The 24,160-nt window shown below is 54.2% G+C and overlaps 2 protein-coding genes across 3 annotated transcripts; both read left to right on the forward strand.

The window, feature by feature from the left end:
* The first annotated feature begins 15,870 nt into the window (after positions 1-15,870).
* Positions 15,871-20,183, forward strand: EN1 (engrailed homeobox 1). 2 transcript variants are annotated; one of them, XR_008437876.1, is made up of 3 exons: positions 15,871-16,685; positions 19,296-19,674; positions 20,071-20,183. XR_008437876.1 is itself a non-coding variant. In XM_053982386.1 (2 exons), exons 1-2 carry the CDS (start codon positions 16,007-16,009, stop codon positions 19,610-19,612), a joined length of 996 nt encoding a protein of 331 aa, XP_053838361.1. In that variant the 5' UTR covers positions 15,871-16,006; the 3' UTR covers positions 19,613-20,034. The 2 variants fall into 2 exon arrangements, 1 of the variants encoding a protein (XP_053838361.1); XM_053982386.1 differs by lacking the exon at positions 20,071-20,183 and having other exon boundaries at positions 19,296-20,034.
* A 403-nt stretch (positions 20,184-20,586) lies between these two features.
* LOC128810361 (uncharacterized) lies at positions 20,587-21,670 on the forward strand. Its single transcript, XM_053983160.1, has 3 exons — positions 20,587-21,099; positions 21,187-21,292; positions 21,470-21,670. The coding sequence occupies exons 1-3, from the start codon at positions 20,587-20,589 to the stop codon at positions 21,550-21,552; spliced, it is 702 nt and encodes a 233-aa protein (XP_053839135.1). The 3' UTR covers positions 21,553-21,670.
* The last annotated feature ends 2,490 nt before the right edge of the window (positions 21,671-24,160 follow it).

The following is a 24,160-nucleotide window of genomic DNA, read 5'->3' on the forward strand; positions in this document are numbered from 1 at the left end:
CAACAGCATTAAGCAACTCTAAGCTTTCTTTGAAGTTCACTTTAAACATCTCTCAAAGCCATAATGGGTAGTGTGAAGGTGAGATATATAATGGTCACAATAACCTTATAAAGCACACAGAGAGACAGCCAAAGTACTCGAGTTCTGTGGAGCACCAAGCTGCTGAGTAAATGGGCTTAAGGGCCTGCCTCTCTCATTTGCTTGTTCAGCTGATTGATGCCACCATAAGCTCCCCATCTGCAATCTCTCTGGGCTCTTCATAAGCTAGTTCTGTCCATGACATACAGTTAATATTATTAATTATTGTCTCTCTCCTCTCCATGGAGAGCAGTGTTCTCCAAGTCACAGCAGAGGAGAGCCCCTTCCATCTTTGGCAGCACAATGGGCAGAAGCAGAGTAAAGCAGGGAAGAGAACTATTAGGGAGAAACTTTCCAAAATGGGGTTTCCCATACTTTTTCAACTGATAGGAGGAGGCTTGCAGAAAAGTGCTGTGTGTCCTTGGACAGAGGATACAGGACAGAAACTAGGCAGTGATTTAAAATCCTTCACTGGAGGATGATAAAATTACAGTATGTAATGAAGATGTGGAAAAGTAGCAATTATAAACTAGGAGATCCTACAAAGCAGCTCATGAGACAGTAAATAACTCTGCTTTGAAAGTGATGGTGCGAAGTTCAGATTGTACAGCACACTGTCATTAGCAGTGCTGCTTTCATATTTCTGACATTAAATTCAGATTCAGAGACATAGATTTGCATAAACCACATAAACTGAAGCAAACTGAAGACAGCCTGAAGAACTGAATGGCGATCCAAACTAAGACCACACTGAACTCCAGCTGAAAGGAGAGAGTGTGGGAGTTCAAGGGGCAGGGACACACGCTTGATTTTCAGCAAAATTAAAAGAAAAACAATGCTTTAAACATGTGGATATTGCAAAATATATTATCTGATCATGCTTTTTCTCATTTCTCCTTGACGTGAGTGTTGGTGGAGAGCAAACAGCCACCAGTTCAGGGAAGATGCTGTTTTGGTGACAGTGTAAGGCTGGACATGGCCCCTAGCCAGACCCTGTGCCCAGCCCTGCCAACCCAGATGGACGCATTCCTGAAAGAGTGGCTGTGGAACTGGAGGCATTATGGGATGGCATCATAGGCACCAAAAGTTTCTTGTGGGGTTAAAATTAATCTTTCCTCCTAGTTAAGTCAGTTTTAAGTCACGGCATGGACCACCTTAAATGAAAGAGGGCTGTTGCTAGGATTTTTTTTTTAATGTGTGGATCAAAATAAGAGGAATTGAACTGGTTTTGATAACTATTGCACTATTCACATAATCCTAAAGTTTGCTAGTGTTACAGAAATACTTAGCCATTCTTTCAGTGGTCCTAGCAAGCAATTCTCTTGACATTAAAAGGGAACTACATTCCCTGAGTCCACTCTTCTGGCCATGTCCCACACAGATCCCGTCTCTGAAACCCATGGACCAAATTCTTCCTTGGCATAAGAATTACAGAAAGAATCACTTTGATTTGATGAGTCAAAAGTTTACCCAGCATCAGACTGGGCTGACAGTTTCATTTCAGCAAACCAAGATTATTTTGGATATCTATTAAAATGGACTGACTGGTATTCCTGCTCCCATGTATATACACACATACCAGACAATAATCTCCTTAACAACCCGCAGATGAATTCCTTAGCTTATGAATCTGCCAGAAAACACATAATTTTCCCCATCAAGGAATGTTGCTTGGCACATCTTTAATATATCACTTACACAGCCCTCAATCAACCTAAATGATTCATCTAGCAACATGTCTTAAGCGATGCTTTACGTGATTGAATGGTTTATCCTCACTGAAAAAGCACACACCATTCAATCCCACGTATCAGCTATAAAAGTTATTAATAACCAGGAATTACACAGATAAGAGTCATGAGGCTGGCTTTAGCCTGGGTGACAGCAGCTGGCCCACTTTGAGCTCCATCACTAAAAATCAGCCAGAATTTGCACCCGTGGGAAGAGATCAGAGGCTTGGACTCTCAACACCAACCCATGCATCATATTTTATGTTGTGTTTTACAGTCTATCAGCCTTCAGATTAAGATTTATTAGTATTGCCTTGCTGTTCAGTAGTTGTAACTCATGACATGCGTGGTGCTTAGCAGTGTCTGTGACGGAGGGGCTGGCTCTCGCTGTGGACATTGCACCAAACTACAAACCCATGCAGGAAAACCACCTCAAGCAGCAAAGCAGGGACAGCAGCTCTCTCTCTCTCTGTCCCCTTCATGCGGTTCCTTACATCTGTGAGAGGCCAGGAGACATTATGATATCTGGTGTGGACCTGCTCACAGCTGTGGGTGAAGGGATCTGTGTCCTGGCTTCCCGTGGGAGTGTGAGGCTGTGTTATGGGCTTGGCCACCTCTTGGATGGAGACACTGACGATTAGCTCAAGGACAGAGCACAGCAAGCTGTCTGAGTCAGCACAGCCAACACATTGTCCTGGGCACTTGGGAAGTCATTTTTCAACTGCAGTATCTTCTCTCCTCCAGGGCTGGATGAATTATGCAAGGTTCCTTGGACACCAGACAGGCAAAGTGGGGTTAGAGCACCATGTGATCTCAGCTACAGTTCCCAGCCCACTGTCCTGATGTTGAGCACAGACGTGGTAACTTGGCTCCTTTCCTGCTTGAAAACATTTGTTTGGATGTTCTGAGACTTTCTCAACATTGTGGCCCCCCGCCATAGGGTGTTACATGGCTTTAGATAAGAAATCTCCATAAAACTGTAAGCAATGTGTCTTCTGCAGTAAATCTTCCTTCTTAGTCAAGAGTGAAGCAGTCACATTATGTTTCCTTATTTTGCAGTCCACCTGTTGCAAGGAAAGTGCCAAGAAAATTATACACCAGTGGGAAAGTATAGATTGCATAGATGGCTTGGACCCAGCAAGAATCAGTATGACTATGGGATACACATTTGAAATCACCCTCATCTCTGAAGTGTTCTTTGTGCCATAGGAAGGGAATCCCTGGCTGGATGGAGACAAGCAATCTGCTGGCTCAGACACCATAGCTGTAGCTGCTATCTCCCCACGGAAAGGGGGGAGGATTAACTGGGTGTTGGACAGACAGATCCTGCGTAGCGTGGCACCACAACAATCCTTGTGTGCCTGAGGCGTGAGGAACAGCCTTCATCTCCTTGCCTGAACCTGGCTGCTCCCTCCTGTGCTCTGTGGCCATGAGTGAGGAGTTGGCTGGCAGCACTGCATGTGCTCAGGGGCACAAGGCTGCCTATGCTTGCTGGAACAAGCCACTCTGGTAGACAAAATGATGGGCTTGTTGTCTAAACAAGAGATTTACAAGAAGAGATCTGCTGACACTGGGTGGTTTAAATGACCTTTCTTTATCTTCTGAATAATTACTGCTAATTCATTACTTTTGAAAACATTTTAAAAGCCAACAGTCCTTGTTCACTGCAGTCTGGGAGGACTGTGCTTTCACATCACTGTCTGTGCAGTCAGCATGTGGATGGATGGGACCTACACAGTCATGGGAATTCAATCCTCATATTTGTTTCCTACCACGCCTTTTCCAAAAAAAGATTGTCTTTCACACCCCAGTGGGGTTCATCTCTCCTACTTCAGCTGAGAAACTGCTCCTGGAAATCTTTGCTGTGAGGGCTGGAGAGGGTCCTCCTGCCTGCAGTACACAGGGATTCAAACCATCCCCCAGCCATGTGCCAACACTGTCTTTCCCCTGCTTCTTGCAAAAGTGCTTTTCCTTTTTATTTCTCTTCGTAGCATTGTCATCAAATGAAATAATGAAAAAAAACCCAACCCTAAACCCAGCAGCCAAACGACCCTGGGCTTCATTAGCTGCTGAGGTACCAGTTCTGGGTGCTGCTCCAGGAGCAAACACTCATCTCGTGTGGCAACATCAGGCTGGGAGGGCTTTTACACCAGTGGCACCTCTGCAGAGATCTCTCCTGCAACTCTGGTGCTTACACCCATAACCTAACCCGAGCTCTGTGTGAGAGGCAGTCACACAATGCTGAAAATGCACATCAAGGGCTAAAAAAACAGACCAAACCTCACTCAGGGTGCAAACAGCAAGCAGCCTGGGAAGCAGCTTTCAGCTGTCCAACCCTGCAGGAAGAGCAGCGTGCTGGGATGTGGAGCAGCTCAGCTGTGATAGCTGGTGAGAGCCACAAGATGTCTCTGGAAACCAGCATTTGGACAAAAAAAAGGCATTAATAACCCCAGAAAGGGGGCCAGGCTGTTTCCATCTGCAGTGAGCCCTGAGCCCTGGGATATGTGCTGCTCTGAGCCTGTACTGGGAGCAGCAGGGCAGGGACAGCCCCGCTTGCTAAAGGTCCCTCTCCACAACAGTTTACTCCAGGTGATAATTTGGCCCGTGAGGCTGTACCCATGGCACTTCCTTAATGCAAGGATGAGAACTGTGGATCTGTAAATCACTGTTGGGTCAAAAACTGCATTGACTTCTGAAGTCATGGGACAAACAGCAAAAAGTGCACATTGGAAACCAGATTAAAGAATTATCACAGTGCAGCAGAAAACAGTAAAAATGGGGGCAGTCCTCTCTGGGAGCCCCTCTGCCACCTGTTTCTTGCACATCAGAGCAGTGACTGCACAGCTTTGGATCCCTTGCAGCAGAGCCTGCAGCTGATGGGATCTCAGCACTGGCTGTCTCAGCCCAGAGCAGTGATGAATAATCCCTTTCTCCCTTAGAGTCCTGCTTCTGCTGCAGGTCACTCCCCAGAGAGCTAAAGGAGATACTTTCAGCTTCTGAGATGTGTCCTGTAGGCAGCATTGGCCTGGGTTTGTAACCTCCAAACTTGCCAACTCCTGTGGGGTTTCACTACCTGCACCATCAGCCCCAGGGATTGATGAGCACAGAAAAAATCCGCTGTGGCACACCCACAGACAGACATTATGGGAATGAACTCTCTGTCTCTGACACAGGGAAAAATCCTGTTGACCGTGACTCAGAGCTCAGCAAAATGCCTGCAGGTTCTGATCCTGCATCCATGTCAGTCACTCAGGGAACTCCTCTCCCTTTCACCAGCTCCACTTGGCTTCCTAGTAAACAGCTATAGAATTGCAGGGTGGAAAAGGCCCATATAAGTGTAAAGTTGTTATTAAGAAATAGGCAAAGCATAGTAACCAGTGATTCACAAAGTTTAATGTGAGAAAACAAAGCTATCCTTCAATGGACCACATAGAGAGACAGCAATTATTGTAAACTGGAAAACCTTTTTAACATCCAACTAAAAATGTGTAGCAAATAAAATCCATTGCCCACCAGGCTCAGTGATTAAAAGTATCATTTGTTTTAGGATTTATTTTCCCTCTTACAAATCATAAGACAGTCATTTAAACTAATAATAAGTCAGTTATAGGGATAATGGGATTTTTAATAAGCTGTTTCTGGTTGGGGGTTGCCTTTACAGAAACTCATCCACTGCATTGCAAATGCCAGTATTTAGCACTGAGGGAAGTGATGAAAAGTCCATTAGTCTAAATCTGCTTTAACTGGAGGACCAAACTTTGTTCTTGCAGTGTGTTTAGAAAAACTCCCCCAGGATTCTACTATCATTATATCACTTTACTCGAGGCACATACATTTGGACAGAGCAGAATGACAAAAAACTGTAGTCAATATCTCTGGCATGATTAGATGAAGAAGAAAAAAAATTAATGATGATGCTGACAAAGTCTTCTTCATTGTACAGAGTAGGAACTTGGAGTTGTCCTTGCTAATACACTTGTGTAGTATTTAGACAATTTGAAGCTGTTATTGTGGAAGATCACTAAGGTTTAATGCGACATTTCTTGATGACATTTAGCTTGACTTCTACCTCCTGGTTTGTCTGTCTTTTTTTGGTCAGAAAGTACCAATTTCCCTCCAAAGCATGCTGTAACTCAGAAGCAGAAGACCTGCTCCTGAATTGCTACCCATGAAAAAAAATGCTTGCCCCAAAGGACCAAAATCCCACAGCACATTTAATTTCCTGCATTAAAAAAAAAGCTGTGGTCCTTCATTTGAGATCTGTGTCTCCCATGATGTCTGGGCTGAGGCCTCAGGCGACTGAAGGATGTTGTGTATCCAGCTAAAAGAACCCACCCCAACCCACAACCACCCTTCCCACAGCCACGGCTTTGTGCAAAATGACAGAGAGGGTAAAACGGCGAATGCGAAATCTCCTGAGTGAAAAGGAATTAGTAAAACCCCATATTCATGAAATATTGAGAGCTAATTATATGTGCATCGGAAACCTCTGGGGGAAGGGAGATGGAGGCCTTTCATTAGACGGTAACTGGAACTTTTTCATCATTTGTCTAGCTCAGGAATGTAAGGCTGCTGTCTGGAGAGGGATGTGGGATTTGACTGCAGGGCTGGGTGTGCAGGTGAAGTGCCATGCTAGCGAGTATTTCTATTGTACTCTGGTACATCTTGGAAAAGGTTCTTAGCTGTAGCAGGTCAGCGGGGCTGGGTGCTCCAACATCTCCATGCTCCCACACGACCTCTTCACTCTGATGCACTGTAAGGAATCGTTCCTAAATTATATTTTCATCTTCCTCTCACACAGCCTCCAAACGGGTCCAAAGTACCATCCCTCACTTGAAATCTGGTCACGCTTTCTCCTAGAGGGTGGAAACCCCAGTCTACACCAGGCTGTCTCCAGAAAGTTCAATTTCCTTGCTTTTGACTTGCTCTCTGCTTTTGCAACCGAAACGAATGGCTGCTTATTGCCACTGCACCATCGACCAAATTCAAAACCAAGATCAGAACCGATGAAGACGAGTTTTTGTGGTGAAGCCAGAGGGAGGCTCGCTAAGGCAATCTGCCCGTTGCGTGGCCGCCAGTGCGGGCAGGGGACATAAAGAGTAAAAGGGGGGAAATTTCTCTCTCGGAGTTTTGCGGCGCCTTTAGCCACAAGGATGCTCGGAGAAAACCCATCCCAGCTCTCTGCTTTCTGCCCCCGTCTCCCTGCTGCCCGACCCCCCGGCCGCACCCGCGGCCCTTCTCCTGCAGCTGAATTTATTTCCCCCTTGTGATCTCCTGGCGATCTTGGCCAGGAGGACGCGTGTCCCTCCCCACGCAGGGCAGCAGTGTCCCTCCCGGGGAGTGCCGGGACAAGCCGCCTCCCGGCAGCGGCTCCTCCACAAGCCGCTGCTCCGGGCCGTGCCTGGGGCCCCGCTGAGCCCGGCCACCCCTGCGGAGCCCCCGCACCCGCGGAGCTACTCGCGTTGCTCCCGCGGTGGCGGCGGCGCGCCCCGGCCCTCGGCATATAAATCAGCATTAAACCCATTCCCCCCTCTGATCCCCGGTGCCACCATCTATTACTCCCCCAGTGCGTTTTCTATCACCTTTTGTTAGAATTACACAGCCGGAAACTTAATTTATCCCGAGCTTTAAAGACAAATAAACCCCGCAGGCCAGTGGCCCAGCGATATGCCTGTTTACTCGCGCGATCCGTAGATTATTATGAATTGTTGTGATTTTCAAGCTGCTGGTGGTTTAAATACCTTCTCGGCTACTCTTCCCGGCTAGAAGAAAAAAAAAATATTCCACTCGCTCTTCCCGAGCAAGGGCCAAGGAGCAGGAGACCATCTCACTTGAGCTGGGATTTATTTACTTTTGCTATTATTGTTATTATTATTATTATTATTGAAATTTGGAGCGAGCGAGGTTTTCAATTGCTGAAATAATTGCTTGGGAGAAAGGTTGCTTAATCTGTTCATACATTATTGACTCGGGCTCCGATATTTGGCTTGCTGCTTTTTATCACGAGAAGATCACGTACGAGTCTTTTGCATAACAATTTTTAAAGAGGACACATCCTTATATCAAAAGTGGACGTGACTTGAATTTTGCCTGCGTTTGTCCCTAAAATGACCCAATTCCGGTTACTACCACTGGGCAGCAGTAACATCATTTCTCCAGGCAATAGACTTATTCTGCTTTACTCTCTGCCCCTTTCCCTGTCCCCCACCCCCAAGCCAACACGTACTTTTAAAGCTGATTATTTTGTCTTGCTGCATTTTAGCACTACACATACTGTTTTCTCTCCCTGGGAACGGATGAGCAGAGAGGAGCAAGCCCAGCTCGTAGGAGCCACACGGATAATTAAAGCCGAAAGTTCGCAGGCAAGGCAGAAATAGTGCCTTCAACGAAATTTTGCTGTGAGCCGCCGCAAAGAGAGCCCAGCGCCCGTGTCAGCGCCTCCAGCCACCTCCTCGAACATCATTTCCCCGATGAGGATCAAAAGAGCCCCCCTCTCCCCTGCTTTTTTCCAATCGAAATGGTGCTGCTTCCCAGCCACACTGGTCAAGTTAGTTCCGGAACAAAGGATGACAAAAACACAAAGGATTCTATTCCCCCCCCCCCCACCTCCCCTTTCTCCCCTTCTCCACTTCCCCGGTGCCTGCACACCGGCCCGGGGCAGGCCGGGACCCTCCCGCCCGGTGTCGCCTCCAGGGTCCGGGGCCCATCTCGCAGCCACGGCCCGGCCGTGGGGGTGCGAAGTGACAGAAGCGGGAGCGAAATATTGTGGAGAGGGGCATGGGGCTCGGTTCCTCTCCAAAGCACTGACGGGGAGAGAGCTCTGAGCTGCCTGCAGACCGGAAGGGGAGAATTGGTGACATTCATGTCCCCCGACACCAGCACTGTCGTTTGGACCTCGGGGTAAAAAAACCTAAAGAAACCAGATCTTTGCAGGTCTCCTGCTATCCCTGCAGGCAGGCGCTTGGGGAGGGGTGTGCACCTGAGAGCCGAGGAGAGGACTCCGTGAGACACCATTCCTCCACGCCAGGAGTTGAGCAAACTTTCCACGGCGGCGGACCCTTTGCTCCCGGGCAGGGGACGGGCGCGGGGTTGGCAGGAGGAGCCCCTCGAGGCGGCCCTCGGGCAGAAGGAGAAGCCGGGGAGTAGTGATGGAGGGAAGGTGGTGCCCGTGTGCAGTCTCTGAGCTAACAGCTACAGCCATTTGCACACGCGTGTGTGCGAGGCAATATTCCCCCACACGCCCGCTGCACACGCGTTCCGCTGCACAAATGCACCCGCAAACCCTCGCAGGCAAATACAGAGAGTGCAGAAGGGCTGGGAGACACGGCGGGGCTGCGTGGAGCTGGACGCACAGCCCCTGCCCCTACAGCCATGGCAAGGCAGCGGGTGGGCGGCGTGGGCGCCAATCCTGCGTGCGCCCCTTTGTCACCCAAATCTCCCGAATTCGGTGAAGGGAAAAGCTTTGCTCCCACGAAGAGGCAGCCCTGTACCCCCTAGAGCTGGGAAAAGTTTCAGGGGTGTCGTTCCCAGCGCGGGGATCCGGCACCCTGATCGGACAGGGAGCCCCCCCTTACCCGGGTGAGGACGCCCCCTCCGCCCGCCAGAGCCCCCCGGAGCCGCCCCGGACCCGGCCCCGCCGCCTCCCGCGGGGTCGGGCGGCGAAAGTTTCCTCGTCTCTTCCCTGAGCTCCACGGCTCCCGGAGCCGAGAGGGAAGCAGGGAGAGACATAGGTGGGAAGAGCTGGAGGAAATTGAAAACATATTTTAAAATGTAAACGGGTCCGACCCAGCCCGACCGGGTGTGCCGGTGACTAAGAGTACGGCGGGACCGGGACCGGGACCGGCCCGGCGAAGCAGAGGCGGGTGCGGACCCCAAACCCTCCACGGAACTTTCAGCCCCTATTGGTAACGTCTTTAGCGAAGGGACAGGGGTATTTGTCCCGAAGTGGAGTAAAGCAGCGCTCAGAAACATCCACTGTAACTTAAACCAGATTGTCAGGGAGCAGCCGGGGCCGGAGGCAGCCGCCGGAGCTGCTCGCCGGGCGAGAGGATGCCGCTGCTCTCCTCGGATCCTCCCCCGGCCAGCTAGCGAGGAACATCTCCGGAGCTGGGACTTTTTAAGACAGCCGATCCAGGTGACTTGGGCAGCTCGCAGCGAGGTAGGGTGGGCTGCAGATGTGGGTGGGAGGCGGGAGGGGGCTTGGGAAGCAAATGGGAAGGGGTTTGTAGCCAGGCCACTGGAAAGCAGCGAGCTTTGGACCTTTTCTTTTTCTTTTCTTTTCTTTTCTTTTCTTTTCTTTTCTTTTCTTTTCTTTTCTTTTCTTTTCTTTTCTTTTCTTTTCTTTTCTTTTCTTTTCTTTTCTTTTCTTTTCTTTTCTTTTCTTTTCTTTTCTTTTCTTTTCTTTTCTTTTCTTTTCTTTTCTTTTCTTTTCTCTTCTCTTCTCTTTTCTTTCTCTCTTCTTTTCTTTTTTCTTCTTTCTTTTCCTTTCCTTTCCCTTTATTTTCTTTCCTTTTCCTTTCTTTTCTATTATTTCCTCTTATTTTCTTTTCTCTTCCCTGGCCTCGTGTTTTCTCCTTTTCTCTTATTTTCTTTTCTTTCTCTCTTCTATTATTTTCTTCATTTTTCCTCTTACTTTATCTTTTTCATCTTTTGTTTCCTTTTCTTTTTCCCTCTCTTGCTTCTTTTCTTAATTTTTTCCATCTATTTTTCTCGGGTTTTGATGCACCTTCTTATATTTTCTACCTTTTCTTTTCTTTTCTTTTCTTTTCTTTTCTTTTCTTTTCTTTTCTTTTCTTTTCTTTTCTTTTCTTTTCTTTTCTTTTCTTTTCTTTTCTTTTCTTTTCTTTTCTTTTCTTTTCTTTTTTCTTCTCTTTTCTTTTCCTTTTTATTTTCCTTTTCTGTAAATTCTTTATTTTTTTTTCCTTTTCCAGATTAATTTTTCTTTATTTTCCTTTTTCTTTTCACTTTCATTTTTCCCTTTTTCTTTCCTCTTTTGTCTTATCTTTTCGTTCTTTTATTTTTTTTTCCTTTTCTTTTTTCTTGTAGGAAAAGAAACAAACCAATACTCTCGCTAAGAATAAGAAAGATAGTTTCCTCTTCTCCCTTCAGAAACTTCTGCTGGGTGTTTTCGCCTCCATCCCACCTGGGAAGGGAGGACAGACAATGAAGTAAATAAAATTAAATCTTTACTACAGTTCCCCGTGACTTGCGAGCCGGGCTGCATTGCTGGGGTGGGGGTGGTCCTGGATGGTAATTGATTCATAACTCTACACCAGGACACCAGGGCACCACATCCCGGCTCCCCGGGAACATCTCGGGGGAGCGGAGCGGCCGCGCTGCCCGCCCGGGCCGGGGAGCAGGGCTGCAGCTCCGGCCGGCCGCGCCGAGGTCTCCCCGCAGCCCGGCCCTTCTTTTCATAAAAAACATCCCTTCCTCTCTCCCCACTCCCCGCGTTGCTACCAGGAGAGATTTTGACTCTCAGAGACATAAACCTGTGCCCCGAAAAAAGTTTCGAGTGGAGCTGCCTCCAATACCTATTTACCAACGAATTACACCGCTATTATTGCTTTCAATGAAGACTGAATCCCCAAGCGATAATTGAATTAGTCTATTGAAGAGACTGTCAGGTACAATGACGTGGTATATCCCGCGCCTTTCCCAGGGTCTATAGGCTTTGGGGACCCGGAATGTATAGTCTGACCTTACAGCTCATAATAATAATGCTGCACTTGTAGCAGAAATCTATTCGTATTCACTTTTAACAAAACCTCTGGTCAGCCAGTCCCTGTAGGAAGGATGAAATCTATTGTATTAGAACAACTCATTTATGTCCTTCAGCAAAGGCCCCAATGAGATCTGATCTAGACGTAGAAATAGGATTACCACAGCGTATATTAACCATGTTTCTATACTTCCTCCTTCCTATAAGGGCGACGAGAAAAAAAAAATTCAAAGGATTTTTTATCTAATTTAAACTTTATTTATATTTTCAATTTTAAAACTTCCCTCCTTTGGCGGCGTTCCTCAAAAAGAAGAAAAAGAGAAGAAGAAGAAAAAAAAAAAAAAACAAAAAAAACCCAACAAGCAAAATAAAAGCAAATACAACGAAATAGGAGAAATTATTCCTCCCGGTTTCCGAAGAGACTGCGGGCGCCGCGGGCTGGCTTCGTGCGGCGGGAGCAGCGCGGCCGCCCTCCGCACAGCCCGACGGCGGGCACCGGGAGCCCGGCTCCCCGGCTCCGCCACCCCTCGGCTGCACTCCGCCTCCCGGACTGGATCTTCTCCCGCCCCAAGCCGGGAAGGCTGAACCAAGCCCCAGCGCCGAGAGCCGGTGGGGACACCAACCTGCAAGAGACTCAGACGGCACCGCGGCACTTCCGAGGGGAAGGAGAGCGGCAGCACGGCCCCGGGCCCGCAGCACTTTCGGGGGAGCCCTCGGTGCCCTGGCCCCTCTGGAGGAGCCGACGGCTACGCGGGAGCGGCCCCCCCGCGATGGCAACGTGAACGGGGCTCCGCGGGACCGGGCCCCCCGACGGCGCCCCAAAACCTAGCGGGACCCACAAGTTACGGAGGGAACTTTTTCCTTAAAAGGGATTTTTTAAGGCTTCCGTCCTTAAGCCACCGTGTATAGACATATTACCCCGATTACTGTAACTACCTGCGAGCCGGGGAGTAATATTTATCTATTTAGATAGGAAGGGTCGAGATGGAAAAAAATATCCAGCCTGGAAATATACATCGTCTTTTCCTTTAACCCCTCCTCATTCATCCAGCCGATCCCCCACCCCCTCAGTACACAAACCTACTCAATTTATAGAGAAGCCTTTACTTTCCAGAACAGTTTCTAGAAAAAGGGAGGACTCCAGATGAAATAATCCCCCCTCCTACACACATGTACACACACACAGACACACACACACACACACACACACACGCACGCACGTAGATACACTTCCCCCCCGGGCGTGCTCAGGAAGGCAAATTAAATAGTTAAAGGCTTCGATTTCTCTCTCTCTCCCTTTTGTTACCCAATTTTGGAACATTTAAGGATGGGTGTGTGTATTGTATTCAATAATAAAAGCTATAGGGCCGCCAGGACATTTATCATCCTATTACTGTAACAAATCCGGGCTCCCAATACATGAAAGGTAAAATGAATTACCGACGTTAAGCCGTCAATAAAGTCATTTCTGTAAATGGTGTCTCCGAAGGACTGCAGCATTATTCAACTAGCTTTATCAGCAGCTGGGAAATTACGTGAAGAAGCTCGCAGCGTGTAATATGGCCCTGCTTACTTTGATTAAGCGTCTTGCCAGGGAATAGTGACAGTGCTTTTGACCAGGTTTTATTCGCCGTCCTGTGATGAACGCCAAGCTGATCAGGCGGAATGAAGAGTAATTAAAACCTATAAATTATCTTTTGCAGCCCTTCTCAAGGCGTCTCTTGCAGGAGAGATAAGGCAGCGAGCCCCCATTTACAGCTCTGAAAGGGACCGCGGCTCACAAAGGCTACGTGGCTAAATGGGATATTGATAGTGTCCTAATTAGAATTTAATTAAGTACCCACGCTCGCTTTTGGGATAAAGATTTCAATTTTGCTAACTTAAATATAAATAAACCCAATTTCGGTGCGAGTAAATGATATGATATTGTGAATGCAGGGGGGGTTTAACATTCATTTAATTGCGGATGAAGCTCTTGATTCCAGGGCTGATTGTGTTCTGCCACCTATTATTTTAGGGGATTATTGTGTGGCTGGAGGTAACAATTCGGTAATGTTTCTCCGGTACAGAAAATAACCGAACGTGCCTCGGAGATGCGGGCACACACACGCCTCCCGGGCACCCGGGGAGCAGCTGACGGACACCCAGAGATCTCTCCTTCGACTCCCGGGGCTGGTCACCTCCTGAAAGCGGAGCCATGGTCCAGGCCGCTGCCGCGGGGCTGCTCCCGGGGAGGGAAGAGCACCCGGCCGGTGCAGCACGGCGGGGCGAGGCGGAGGAGCCTCGCTGCTGCCGGCACCGCAAGGAACCGCCGAGATGCGGACACACACAGAGCTATAGGTGTATTTTGAGCCCGCACCCTTGCACATATAGGATACATAGGCGGCGGCACGTGACGCGGCCCGGCCCCGCGGAGAGGCGCGGAGCGCTGCGCGGGGCTCCACGGCCCCTCCGGACCCACCGCCACCCGGCCGCCGTTTTGGGGAGGGGGTAAATTGGGGGGGGGGGGGGGTCGGTTACGTCAGAATGAGAAAACGCCCGGAATTGCCGTTCCCGCAGCTCCGGGGCTCGGCCGCGGGCAGGAGAGCGGCTCCAGCCGGAGCAGGTGCCTGCGGCCGGCCGGGAAGCGCCGCTGCTCCGGGCACCCAGCCCGCCCGGAGCTCCTCCGCTGTGTAAAGTGTGAGGTGTCGTGGGACCCCCATCTCCAATGCTCCTCCGTGTGAGCACCAGCACTGCCCTTACCCACAGCGACTCGGCTCCCGCGGCCGTGAGCGCCTGGGGCCGGGGCAGCAGGCACTGGCTGCGGCAGAGCCGCCCTGCCTGTGGCGCTTGGTTGCGGCCCCAGCAGTCCAGCAAAACCAGAACTGGGACCACGGTATTCTTATTTATTTTCTGTAAATTCATTTTTGGACAGCTGCATCAATCCTGAAAAAAATGGCTTTTTCTTCCCATCCCTTAAAATCCTTAAATTTTCCGTCTGCCTCAACACACGTCCCGAAGTGCTCGTTCCCTGCCGGGCAGAAAAAAAACAAAGCAAAACCAAACAAGAATACCGGGGGAAAAAAGGCAACAAACCGAAACCAAACAAACAAACAAGCAAACATCAAAAAGCAGACGAGGAAACATTATACGAGTTCAGCTGTGAGCCGGAGCTGATCTGCTTCGTATTCCGAAAAAACCCCAAAGCCAGTAAAGGAACAAACCAGAGAGAGGCTTCGGCCGTAAGACCAGCTCGTCCCGGCAGTGCCTCCTGCCTTTATTGCTATTTATTGTTGTTATTATTATTATTACTGTAATTTTTATTCCTCCAAACCAAAAAGGTTCTATTCCAGGGAGCCTCCACCCGCCCTGCGGGTGCACCCCGCGCTGCCCAACGCCGCCGCGGGAGAATAGGAAGCAAAAAAAGAAAAAGAGGGGGAAAGCACACAGATTTGGAAGAAGGGGGTGCTTATTCTCGCTGAGGCAACAGCAAAGCGGCCGATGACCAAATCGCCGCCACCCGTGGAGGACACGGCGTGGCTGGAAGTTGTTGTTTAGGGGGCTAATAGGGGGCCGGGGAGGAGGGGGCGTCCCGGTTCACGCGCGTGGGCGCGGCGCGCTGCCCCCGCCCCGTCGCGGCGCTGATGCCACCGCCCGCCCCGTCCCGCCCGGTGCCGTCCGCCCCGTCCGGTCCCCACGCGGTATTTATGGCGGCGGCCCGGCGGGCGCCCATTGGGCGCGGCGCGGGGTGTCAGCGGCGGCGGCGCCGCGCCATTGGCCGCCCCCACGTGCGGAGCCACCTCACGTGCTTCCGGTGCGAGTGAAAAAAGTGTGGCTGAGGGATTTTTTAGGGAGAGTTTGGTGCACGGACCGGCGCTGTCAGAGATTTGGCTTTTTTTTTTTTTTTTTTTTTTTTTTTAAAAGAGAAGGGAAAAAAAAAAAAAAAGAATTAAAAAAACAGAACATTAAGCGGGCGCGGGCGGCGCAGCACCGGGCTGGCAGGGACGGGCTCCGGCAGCCCGCGGCGTGGGCAGAGCGGAGCGTGACAGCGGGGCAGCGCGGAGCCGCCGCGGCGGCGGCGGCAGGGAGATGGGCAGATCGTGAAGGGTTTTCGGGGGGGCGGGTTTTTTGGGGGGGCCGTGGTGCAGCCGCACACCTTTCTTTTTTTTTTTGGGTTTTTTTTTTTTTTTTTTTTTTTTGGTTCTTTTTTTTTTTTTTGGTGGTGGAAATATAAGCTGATCGGGAGAAGGGGGAGAGAAGCCCTTCAGTATCTCCCAGGTTTTGGATCCATCCGTGAGAGAGAGAAAAAAAATCTCAGCTCCAGCCCAACAAGTGGATTTTAATATTTTTTCTCTTTTTTTTTTTTCTTTTTTCTATTTTTTTTTTTTGATTTTTCCTCCCCCTTTTCCACCCCGCCACCCACCGTCAAAGTGGGGTGGGCGTAAAGTGGGTGGGTGGGGGGGAAAAGAGGCAGCGATCTCCGTGGCGGGGACTGAGCATGGAAGAGCCGCCGGAGGGGCACGGCCACCGAGACGCGGCGCCCGGCCCGGCGAGCAGCGGCAGCGGCAGCGATGGCGAGAGCGTGCCCGTGTCCCCCAGCCCCGCGCCCGCCTCCCCCGCCGCGCCCTGCCCCCTGCCCCTGCCCCGCCGCCGCCACCCGCCGCCACCACCGCCGCCGCCCCCGCCGCCGCCGCCCCACCGCACCACCAACTTTTTCATCGACAACATCCTGAGGCCGGACTTCGGCTGCAAGAAGGAGCCGCCCGCGCCGGCCGGCGGCGGAGGAGGAGGAGGCAGCCGGGAGCGGGACGGAGACCGGGGGCAGAGCTCAGGTAGAGAAAACGTCAACCCGCTGCTGGCCCGGCCGCCCAACCCGCCCGCCCTTCTCTGCCCGGACTCGAACTGCCGTCCCGACGGCTCCGCGCCGCCGCCGCCGCCCGCCGCCGCCGCCAAAGCCAGTCCCGCCGCGGCGGCAGCGGCGGCGGCGTCGGGGGCGGCCAAGCCCCCCACCGACGGGGGCGAGACTCACCCGGCGAAGTACGGGGAGCACGGCAGCCCCGCCATCCTCCTCATGGGCTCTAATAATGGAGGACCTGTTATAAAGCCCGACTCGCAACAGCCGCTGGTGTGGCCTGCCTGGGTCTACTGCACTAGGTATTCAGACAGACCGTCCTCGGGTAAGGAACCGCGGCGCATCTGGGAGCTGTTAAATCGTGACAAGGTCGCCCCCCCCCTTCCTTCTCCTTTCCCTCTTCCCCCCTTGGCTTTGGCTCCCGGCTTGTTGAGGACCTCGCGTGGGGGGGAGGGCGGCCTGGGTCACCCGGGGCGAGAGGAAACGCGTCCCCCCCACCGCTACCACCCCTCCTTCCTCCTCTGAGTCTCCCAAATTTGAATGTGACGCCGGGCCCCGATTCGGCAGCGGTTCGATGCGGAGAGCCGGCGGGAGCGACCCCTTCCCGCGCCCCCGCCCGCCCCGCCTGCCGCAGCCCCGGGTGTTCCGCAGCGCGGCGGCGCGGGGTGAGAGCGTTGCGAGAAAAAGGCAGCGGGGTCGGCCGCTCCCTTGTTCTGAGGCTTTTTCTCCCCTTATTTTATTTTTTTTTTTTTCCCTGGGTGCTGCTGGAGGAGCGAGGGGGCGAAGACCCGAGGCACATGTTGAGCGACTGCTGGCGGTGCGGGGGGAGGAGGTAGTGTTTTTTGGAGGCGAAGGAAAAAGGGCTTTTCCGAAGGTGGCGGAGGGGCTGTTTAGCGGGGCCTCTGCAGCGAGCCGGGCAGGCCCTTAGGCCGCGCATTGCCGCCGGAGCCGGTGCTCCCTGCTGCCGTTCGGGGCCCAGCTCCGGGATAGGGATACGCCTCTGCCCGAGGTCGTCCCCGTGGGAGCCGCTGCCTCGGCCCTCCCGGCCCTGTTTTGCCGCCCCTTCTACGTCTTTACATTCCCCAGGTGCCCTCAGGCACCCCTTTATTTATCACCGTTACTTTTTGGCTTTTATTGCCATTTTTTTTTTTTTAAAGAAACCGAGGACGTGGAGATGGGGTTCCCCCATGACACCTCCAGCCAGCAGCCAGGGATCGGCCAGCGCGGCGCGGGGTCGGGGTGGGCTCCCCTGTGCCTGCCCGGGGCCGCCCCAGTGCGCGGGGAAGGCGGCGCTGCCTGGCCCCGGCCCCGCGCCGCGCTGCCCGGCCTGGTGCTCCGAGCCGGCCGTCAGTGCGGCCGAGCCGTCTCCATCCCCCGTTATTGACACGTCCAGCGACTTCAAACTCAGAAAAGCCTCTTTGATTGACTGGGCTGATTGATGGGGTGATAGAGCTGTCAGACGGCACGGCCTCGCTCCCGGCCGGCCCGGCCGCGGGTGTTGTGTTGCCGATTCCCAGGGCCACCGAGCGCCCGGCGTTCTGCACTTGCGCCTTCATTTCCTTTCCTCCCCTTTCTTCGGGCAAAGGATCATTTCTGCATGTCCTCCTCTCCGACACTCCCTGCTCGCTGCAACCCGGAGGGGAGAAGGGCGAGGGGAGGCTGGCTGGGCTCGGCCGCTCTCTTTGTTGTGCTCGTAGCTGCCCGCCGGCCCCGACTGCTTCTCTCGGCTCCGGGGATGAGCGGGCTGCGGCGGTCGGAGGCGCCGGCACCCCGCTGCAAGGTGCCGGGACTCAGCAATTCACTCCCCGCGCCCTCCACCCCCCGCCGGTCCAGCCCGGGAGTATCCCGCTGGGCCCCGTCCCTCTCCCCACCCGGCCTCGTCTCTCTCCCCGCCGACAGCCGCTGCCAAGCCGGGGGGAATCCCCCCGTTCCGGGAAAAAGCTGCGCCGGGAGAGGAGCTTTCGGCCTACTCGGCGGCAGGGAGGCCTCGCCGGCTTCGGCTCCGGCTGCTGCTGGCGGGGGGCTGCGGGCCTGGGACCGCCCGCCGAGCCCGGCAGCTGTCGGGGAATTTTCGTAGATCCCATTCTTCACGGTTCCCTCCCAGCTCCTCTTCCCCGTGGCCGGGCCAGGCCGGCGGGCAGAGGACCGGGGGTACCCCTCCTCGGCTAGGCACTGCCCTCAGGATGCGCCCCGGGACCCGGTGGCTTTCCCGGCGAGCTGTGTTGCGCTTCAGCTGTCCCCTTTGCGGCCTGGATGTGGAGCAGCGGGGCTCCGCTTGTGGCTGGGCTTCGCGGAGGGAGCTGCAAGCGGGGCCGTAGGTCCCCGGCAGGGATCGGCCGCCGGAGAGCCCAGGACGGTGGCGGCGGGGCTCCGGGGTGGCGGCGGAGAAAGGCCCCCAGGACTGGGCTGGCTTTGCGGAGAGGGTCGTTGTCCTCCGAAAGGAGACCAGGGCAGCCTCCTGCCAGTCTGCTGCTGGCGGCGGCTCCCCGGTGCCTGCCAGCGGGGACCTTTAGTCCCCGCGCTGCCCGGCGGAGCCGCTGCCCGGCCGGCAGCCCCCGGTCCCGGGCCATGCAGGAGAGCGGCTCGGCCCTGCAGGACGGGCGGAGCGGCGCCCCGACGTGTGCCGGGGCGGGGGGCAAGGGGGCTCCGCTGCCCTCGCCCGCGGGGCCGGCTCGGCGGGGCCGGGGCGGCGGGTGATGCGCGGGCGCGCGCGGCCCCGGCCTCCCCTTTCCTTCCCCATCCTTCCCTCCGCCGTGCCGGGGCGGCGGTGCCGGGGTCGGGGGCCTGGGGGGGGGGGACACACGGAACCAGCACAAATTCACCCGTCGGCCATTTTTCCTCGGCCGGCGGGGCGGGGGCGGCGGTCGGTCTGTCGGGCGGTCGGTCGGTCGGCGGCGCGGCCCTGCCCAGCGGCGTGTGTGTGCCCTGCCCGCAGGCCCCCGCACTAGGAAGCTGAAGAAGAAGAAGACGGAGAAGGAGGACAAGCGGCCGCGGACGGCGTTCACGGCCGAGCAGCTGCAGCGGCTGAAGGCGGAGTTCCAGGCGAACCGGTACATCACGGAGCAGCGGCGGCAGAGCCTGGCCCAGGAGCTCAGCCTCAACGAGTCCCAGATCAAGATCTGGTTCCAGAACAAACGGGCCAAAATCAAGAAGGCGACGGGCATTAAGAACGGGCTGGCGCTGCACCTCATGGCCCAGGGACTCTACAACCACTCCACCACCACGGTGCAGGACAAAGAGGAGAGCGAGTGAGGCGGGCGGCCCCAGCCCAGCCCTGCGCCGCGGCGCCGGCCCGCCGGCCGGGAGGCGGACAGGTGCGATTTAAAAGCAGATCTATTGTCTATCCATAGTATAAGGACTCCGATTAAGAAAAAAAAAAAAATATGAACACTTAAGAAAAATTATCTCTATATAGCCAAACAGCATATGACCTTGTATATATTTAATTTCAGGTAAGAAATATGTGTAGCGATCTCTATTTGCTGGACAGTTTCTCTCCTCCCTTCTCTCTGTTTCTCCTTTCTTTTGTTCGTTTGTTTTGTTTGCTTTCCTTTTTTTTTCTTCCCCCCCCTCCCCATGTTCGTTGCTCCTGTTTTACAGTAAATGTCGGACTTTTCTCATCTGTTGTTTGCTCTTGTGTTTTGTTTTTGTTTTTTTTTTTTTTTTGTGTGTGTGTGTGAATTTCTGTCTCTCTCTTTTTTTTTTCCGAGGAAAAAAAAATTCTGATCCACAGACTGCGAGACTGAACCCGCCGCTACAAGCCAAAGATTTTATTATGTTCAGAAATCTGTAGTCTGAAATAAAGTGTAGACTGTGTTCAGGATTCAGGCTGGCTGTAGTTCTTTATTTTAGTGTATGGATGTTTGCATATATATATATATATATATATATACATAAAAATATAATAAATAAATGTATATATACATACACCATACGCTGTGTACATAGTGCCATTTTGATGGCATATTTAGGTTTTGCTTTCGATAGATGCAGCAATTTTTAAACTACTTATCCCTTGTTCAAAACCCTTAGACCTTCGATTTTAAAAAAAATATTTTTAATTTTTCTACCCTTTAAAAATAATTAATTCTCTTTGGCAATCGCGGTCGTGCTTCACCTCCCGCATCTCCTTTTTTAACCAGAAATTAAAACCACCTCATAATAATGGTGATACAAGTTCCCGCTGAAAAATTGCCTGAAATTGTCTGGGTACTTAGGGCTCCGGGATGTGTTTGAAAGATACTTGTCTGACAGCTCCTTGCCTCTCCCCGAGAGGATCTGCTCCCACGCTGTTTCCAGCGGGGACCTCTCCCGAGGATCGGACCGGAGCGATCGGCACTCGGCGCCGGGCGCTGCGCCACCGCTGCCGGGAGCGCTCCCGGCGCCGGTCCCTGCCCTCCGCTCCCTCTTGCAGGGCTCGGGCTCACATTTGCCGTGTCCGTGGGACGCGCGGGGTGGCGGAGGGCCGGCGGCACGGCGGAGCTCCCGGCTGCGGCCCCGCTCCGTTTTTCCACCCGCCCCGGTTAAAAGCCGGCCGTGCCCAGTCCCGGGTCGGCTCTTTTCGCCGCCGGCCGGGGGACACGGACGGGCCGGGACCGGGCCGTGCCTACGGCCTTGTCCTCGAGCCGTCGAGGACCGCCGGGCCTGAGCCCACGCGGGCCTTGCGTGGGGCCCCGCCGAGCCGAGGGCAGGCGACGGGATTCCCCTCCTCACTGATCCTGATGGAACCGGGCACCGAGGTGGGTGGAGAGCCGCCCGTCCCCCTCGACGAGGCAGTCTGTCGGCTTTCCTTCTCCTCTTTCTGCTCCTCTCTATCCCTGCCCTAGGCCCGCGGCCGGCAGGGCGAAGAGGACAAGCGAGCAGAGCTGGAGCCGGGGGACCCTTTCTCCTGCATCTGCCCGGAGGATGGGGCGATGCCGAGGCCATGCCCAGGTCAGTGGGACTGGGGGGTGGAAGAGGGCAAGCAGCAGCACTCTCGGTCGGCGTAGCCTGCAGCTCCCCCCTCCTCGTCCCATCGGAGGCATTAGGGGGTTTCCGTCTATTTGAGAAGGGGAGCAGTGGGGATGATGGCTTCTGCCATTTTCGTGCTTTTTAACTTTTCCTGCTTAGAGCTGCGGTTTGCTATCACCGTCCGGGGATGGAGGCGCAGGCTGGGGAGAGAGCCACCTGCCCTCCGTGCCCGCTGCCGATGAGGCAGGACCCCTCCTACACCTCATCCCACTCCAACCTACCCCAGCGTATCCCACCCCATCCCCGCCCAGCCCAGCCTGCCTCTGCCCGCCGAGGGCTCCTCTCTCTGCAGGCCGAGGAGCCGGGAATACTCGGAGGGCTTAAATAAATGTTGTACAGCGCCATCTAAAGTTGTGCATTTCTTTCTCTCTCTCTCTTTTTTTTTTTTTTTTTTTTTTTTTTTTCCGATGGGATTGCAACGTGAACTCATATCTTCCGCACTGAGGAAAATAAAGCCGTCCTTCAAAGTGCGAGTTCAACCGCTCGCGGGGAAAGCGGTTGGCGAGAGCCCGGACCGGCGGGGCAGCTGCAGAGTTTGGGGGCCGCATTCAGATTCCCCCCGAGGCCCCCTTCACTTGCCGCTGTAGGGGGGACACAGAGAGATTGCTCCCCTATTCCCGCCCCCTCCAATCTCAGTTCAATCCTCTGCCTTTGCCATACACGCTGTCTCGCACTCCCCTGGAGCTGTACAGGCGAAAAATGGCATTTCTCCTTAAAAATCGAGTAACGATCCTCCCCATAAGCATTCCCGGGCCGGATCTGGCCCGACCTGCTGAGGGTAGAGGGCACCAACCCGCTTCGCTTCCCCTGGCCGCGGGATACGGGTGATGCTCAGGCTGGCTCTCGGCGTGGGTCGAGCAGGGCTGTCGGCCCCTCCCGCTGTACCCCCCGCCGCCAGACCCCGGGACCTGCTGCCTACCTGCAGCCGGGAGCCGGCTCCGGGGTGCTGGGGTTGCCCGAAGGTTTGGGGGCTCCGGACGAGGAGGAAGATGAAGAAGAGTTTCCTCAGCCGCGGGTTGTCCAACCAAACTCAGTTGAGCTGGACAAGTCAGGAATAAAGCCGACGAGGGAAATATAGGGTAGATTAAAGGAAGCCTAAAGAGGATTATTTAAACAAATCAGACTTTTTAATGTAATTACGCTTTTAGGATTTCTCATGGAGAGCAGCTGAGCGGGCATGTGGGTGAATCGGTGCAGGCCGGCGAGGTCCAGGTCTGTCCTCGCTGACTCCACGAGTGACCTTGGTCCCCTGTGGGTACCGAGGGCAAATAGGCCCGCGGGGAATGGAGAGGGAAGACCTTCACCCGGGGCTCAGTACCAGCCCGAGCTGAGAAATAAGAGCAGAAGGCGCAACATCCTCCCCGTAGGGAAGGGACCAGGTGTGCGCGGAGCGGCGGGGGGAGGTGAGGGACACTCACTGGGCCCCCGGCCGGGGAGGAATGCTGAGGGCTGGACGGACGGGAGGGACTGGGGAGCCCAAGTCCCAGGATAAGCACCCGCTAGCCCAGGCGGAAAAGACCTGGAGGCAAAGTGCTACCCTCCCCCTCCTTCCTGCGTGCCTCGGGGATCTGTTCCCCCACACCCCGTCTCTCCGGAGGCAGCCGCGCCTTTGTGGGATGTGAGTATCAGTCAACACCCAACAGACAACCCCAGCACCCCCGTCCTCCCTCCGCCGGCGGAAGGACGCACCGACGTTTGTTTTTCCGTCCAAGGCACCCCTTGAATTGGGCACAATCGTTCCAGGCCTCCGGCCCTGGCCCGACGACCACCCCCCGGGAGGGCGCGGCCCGGCGGCCTGCTGATTTGCATATGCAAATGAGGCACGGGGGAGGAGGGGAAGGCCACGCGTGGTCCCCCCCGTCGGTCCCCTCCGGCCGGGACGCAGATCCCGCTGCCTCCTGTCACGGAACTTGTTCCTTTGTGCCGCCTTTCGAGGAATCAAAGCAGACACGGTTGTGACACGTAGCCCGGAGGGTCAGAGGTCAGATTTCACAATCCCAATTACAATGATTTCTAATGATGTTTATCTTGCGGGTTCCGACGGCTGGGAGCTTTACAAGAGAGTTTCGCTCCCCTCCCCTCTGCTAGGAGGGCCGTGGGTGCGGGGGGCTCTCGCCTCGGCTCCGGCCGGAGGCAGATGCGCTTCCCCCGGGCACAGAGCGCCGCGTCCACCCCGCCGAAGGGCGCTGGGAGCCTGACGACGGTGCCGGGGGTAGGACGTCAGGGGTCCGGCCCCAGCCCCGGGCTCCGTCCGTGCTTCCTTGTGGTGGTCGAGGCCACGCCGGAATTAATAAGCGAGTGAATAGCACAGTGGTTTACAGTGAATACTGCCAAGCACCCACCTCTCCCTCCCCGTCGGGTAAGGTCCGAAGCAGCGCTAGCAAGTGACTGAGCGGAGGTAGGAGTTCTGCTCGTCGATCATTTGTCCGGAGTCGGTCGCGGCTGTGGGGGCTGTAGGGACCGGCCTTGCCCCGGTTACCCTCCCGCCCCTGAGCCGCTCAGCCGCATCCGAAGCCGCCGGCGGAGTCCCAGGGAGAGGCGGCGGGCGGTCCCTGCGGGGAGCTCCCTCCGCGCCCGGACAGGGTCCTGGCAACGGGGAGCACGGCCCAGAACATCTCTCAGCCCCAGGGCTCCGACTTCTTGTCGGCGAAACCAGTTCGATGTAACTTTTATTTTGTCTTACAAGAAATAAACGCAGAGAGGCGATCGGATCAAAACACAACTCAAACGGTTTCCTTTTAAATCTAAAACCGTTTTGAAAAAGCTTTGTCGAATGGCCAAGGGCTGAAA

Source organism: Vidua macroura, chromosome 7 (genome assembly GCF_024509145.1).
Source record: "Vidua macroura isolate BioBank_ID:100142 chromosome 7, ASM2450914v1, whole genome shotgun sequence".
Lineage (NCBI taxonomy): Eukaryota > Metazoa > Chordata > Aves > Passeriformes > Viduidae > Vidua > Vidua macroura.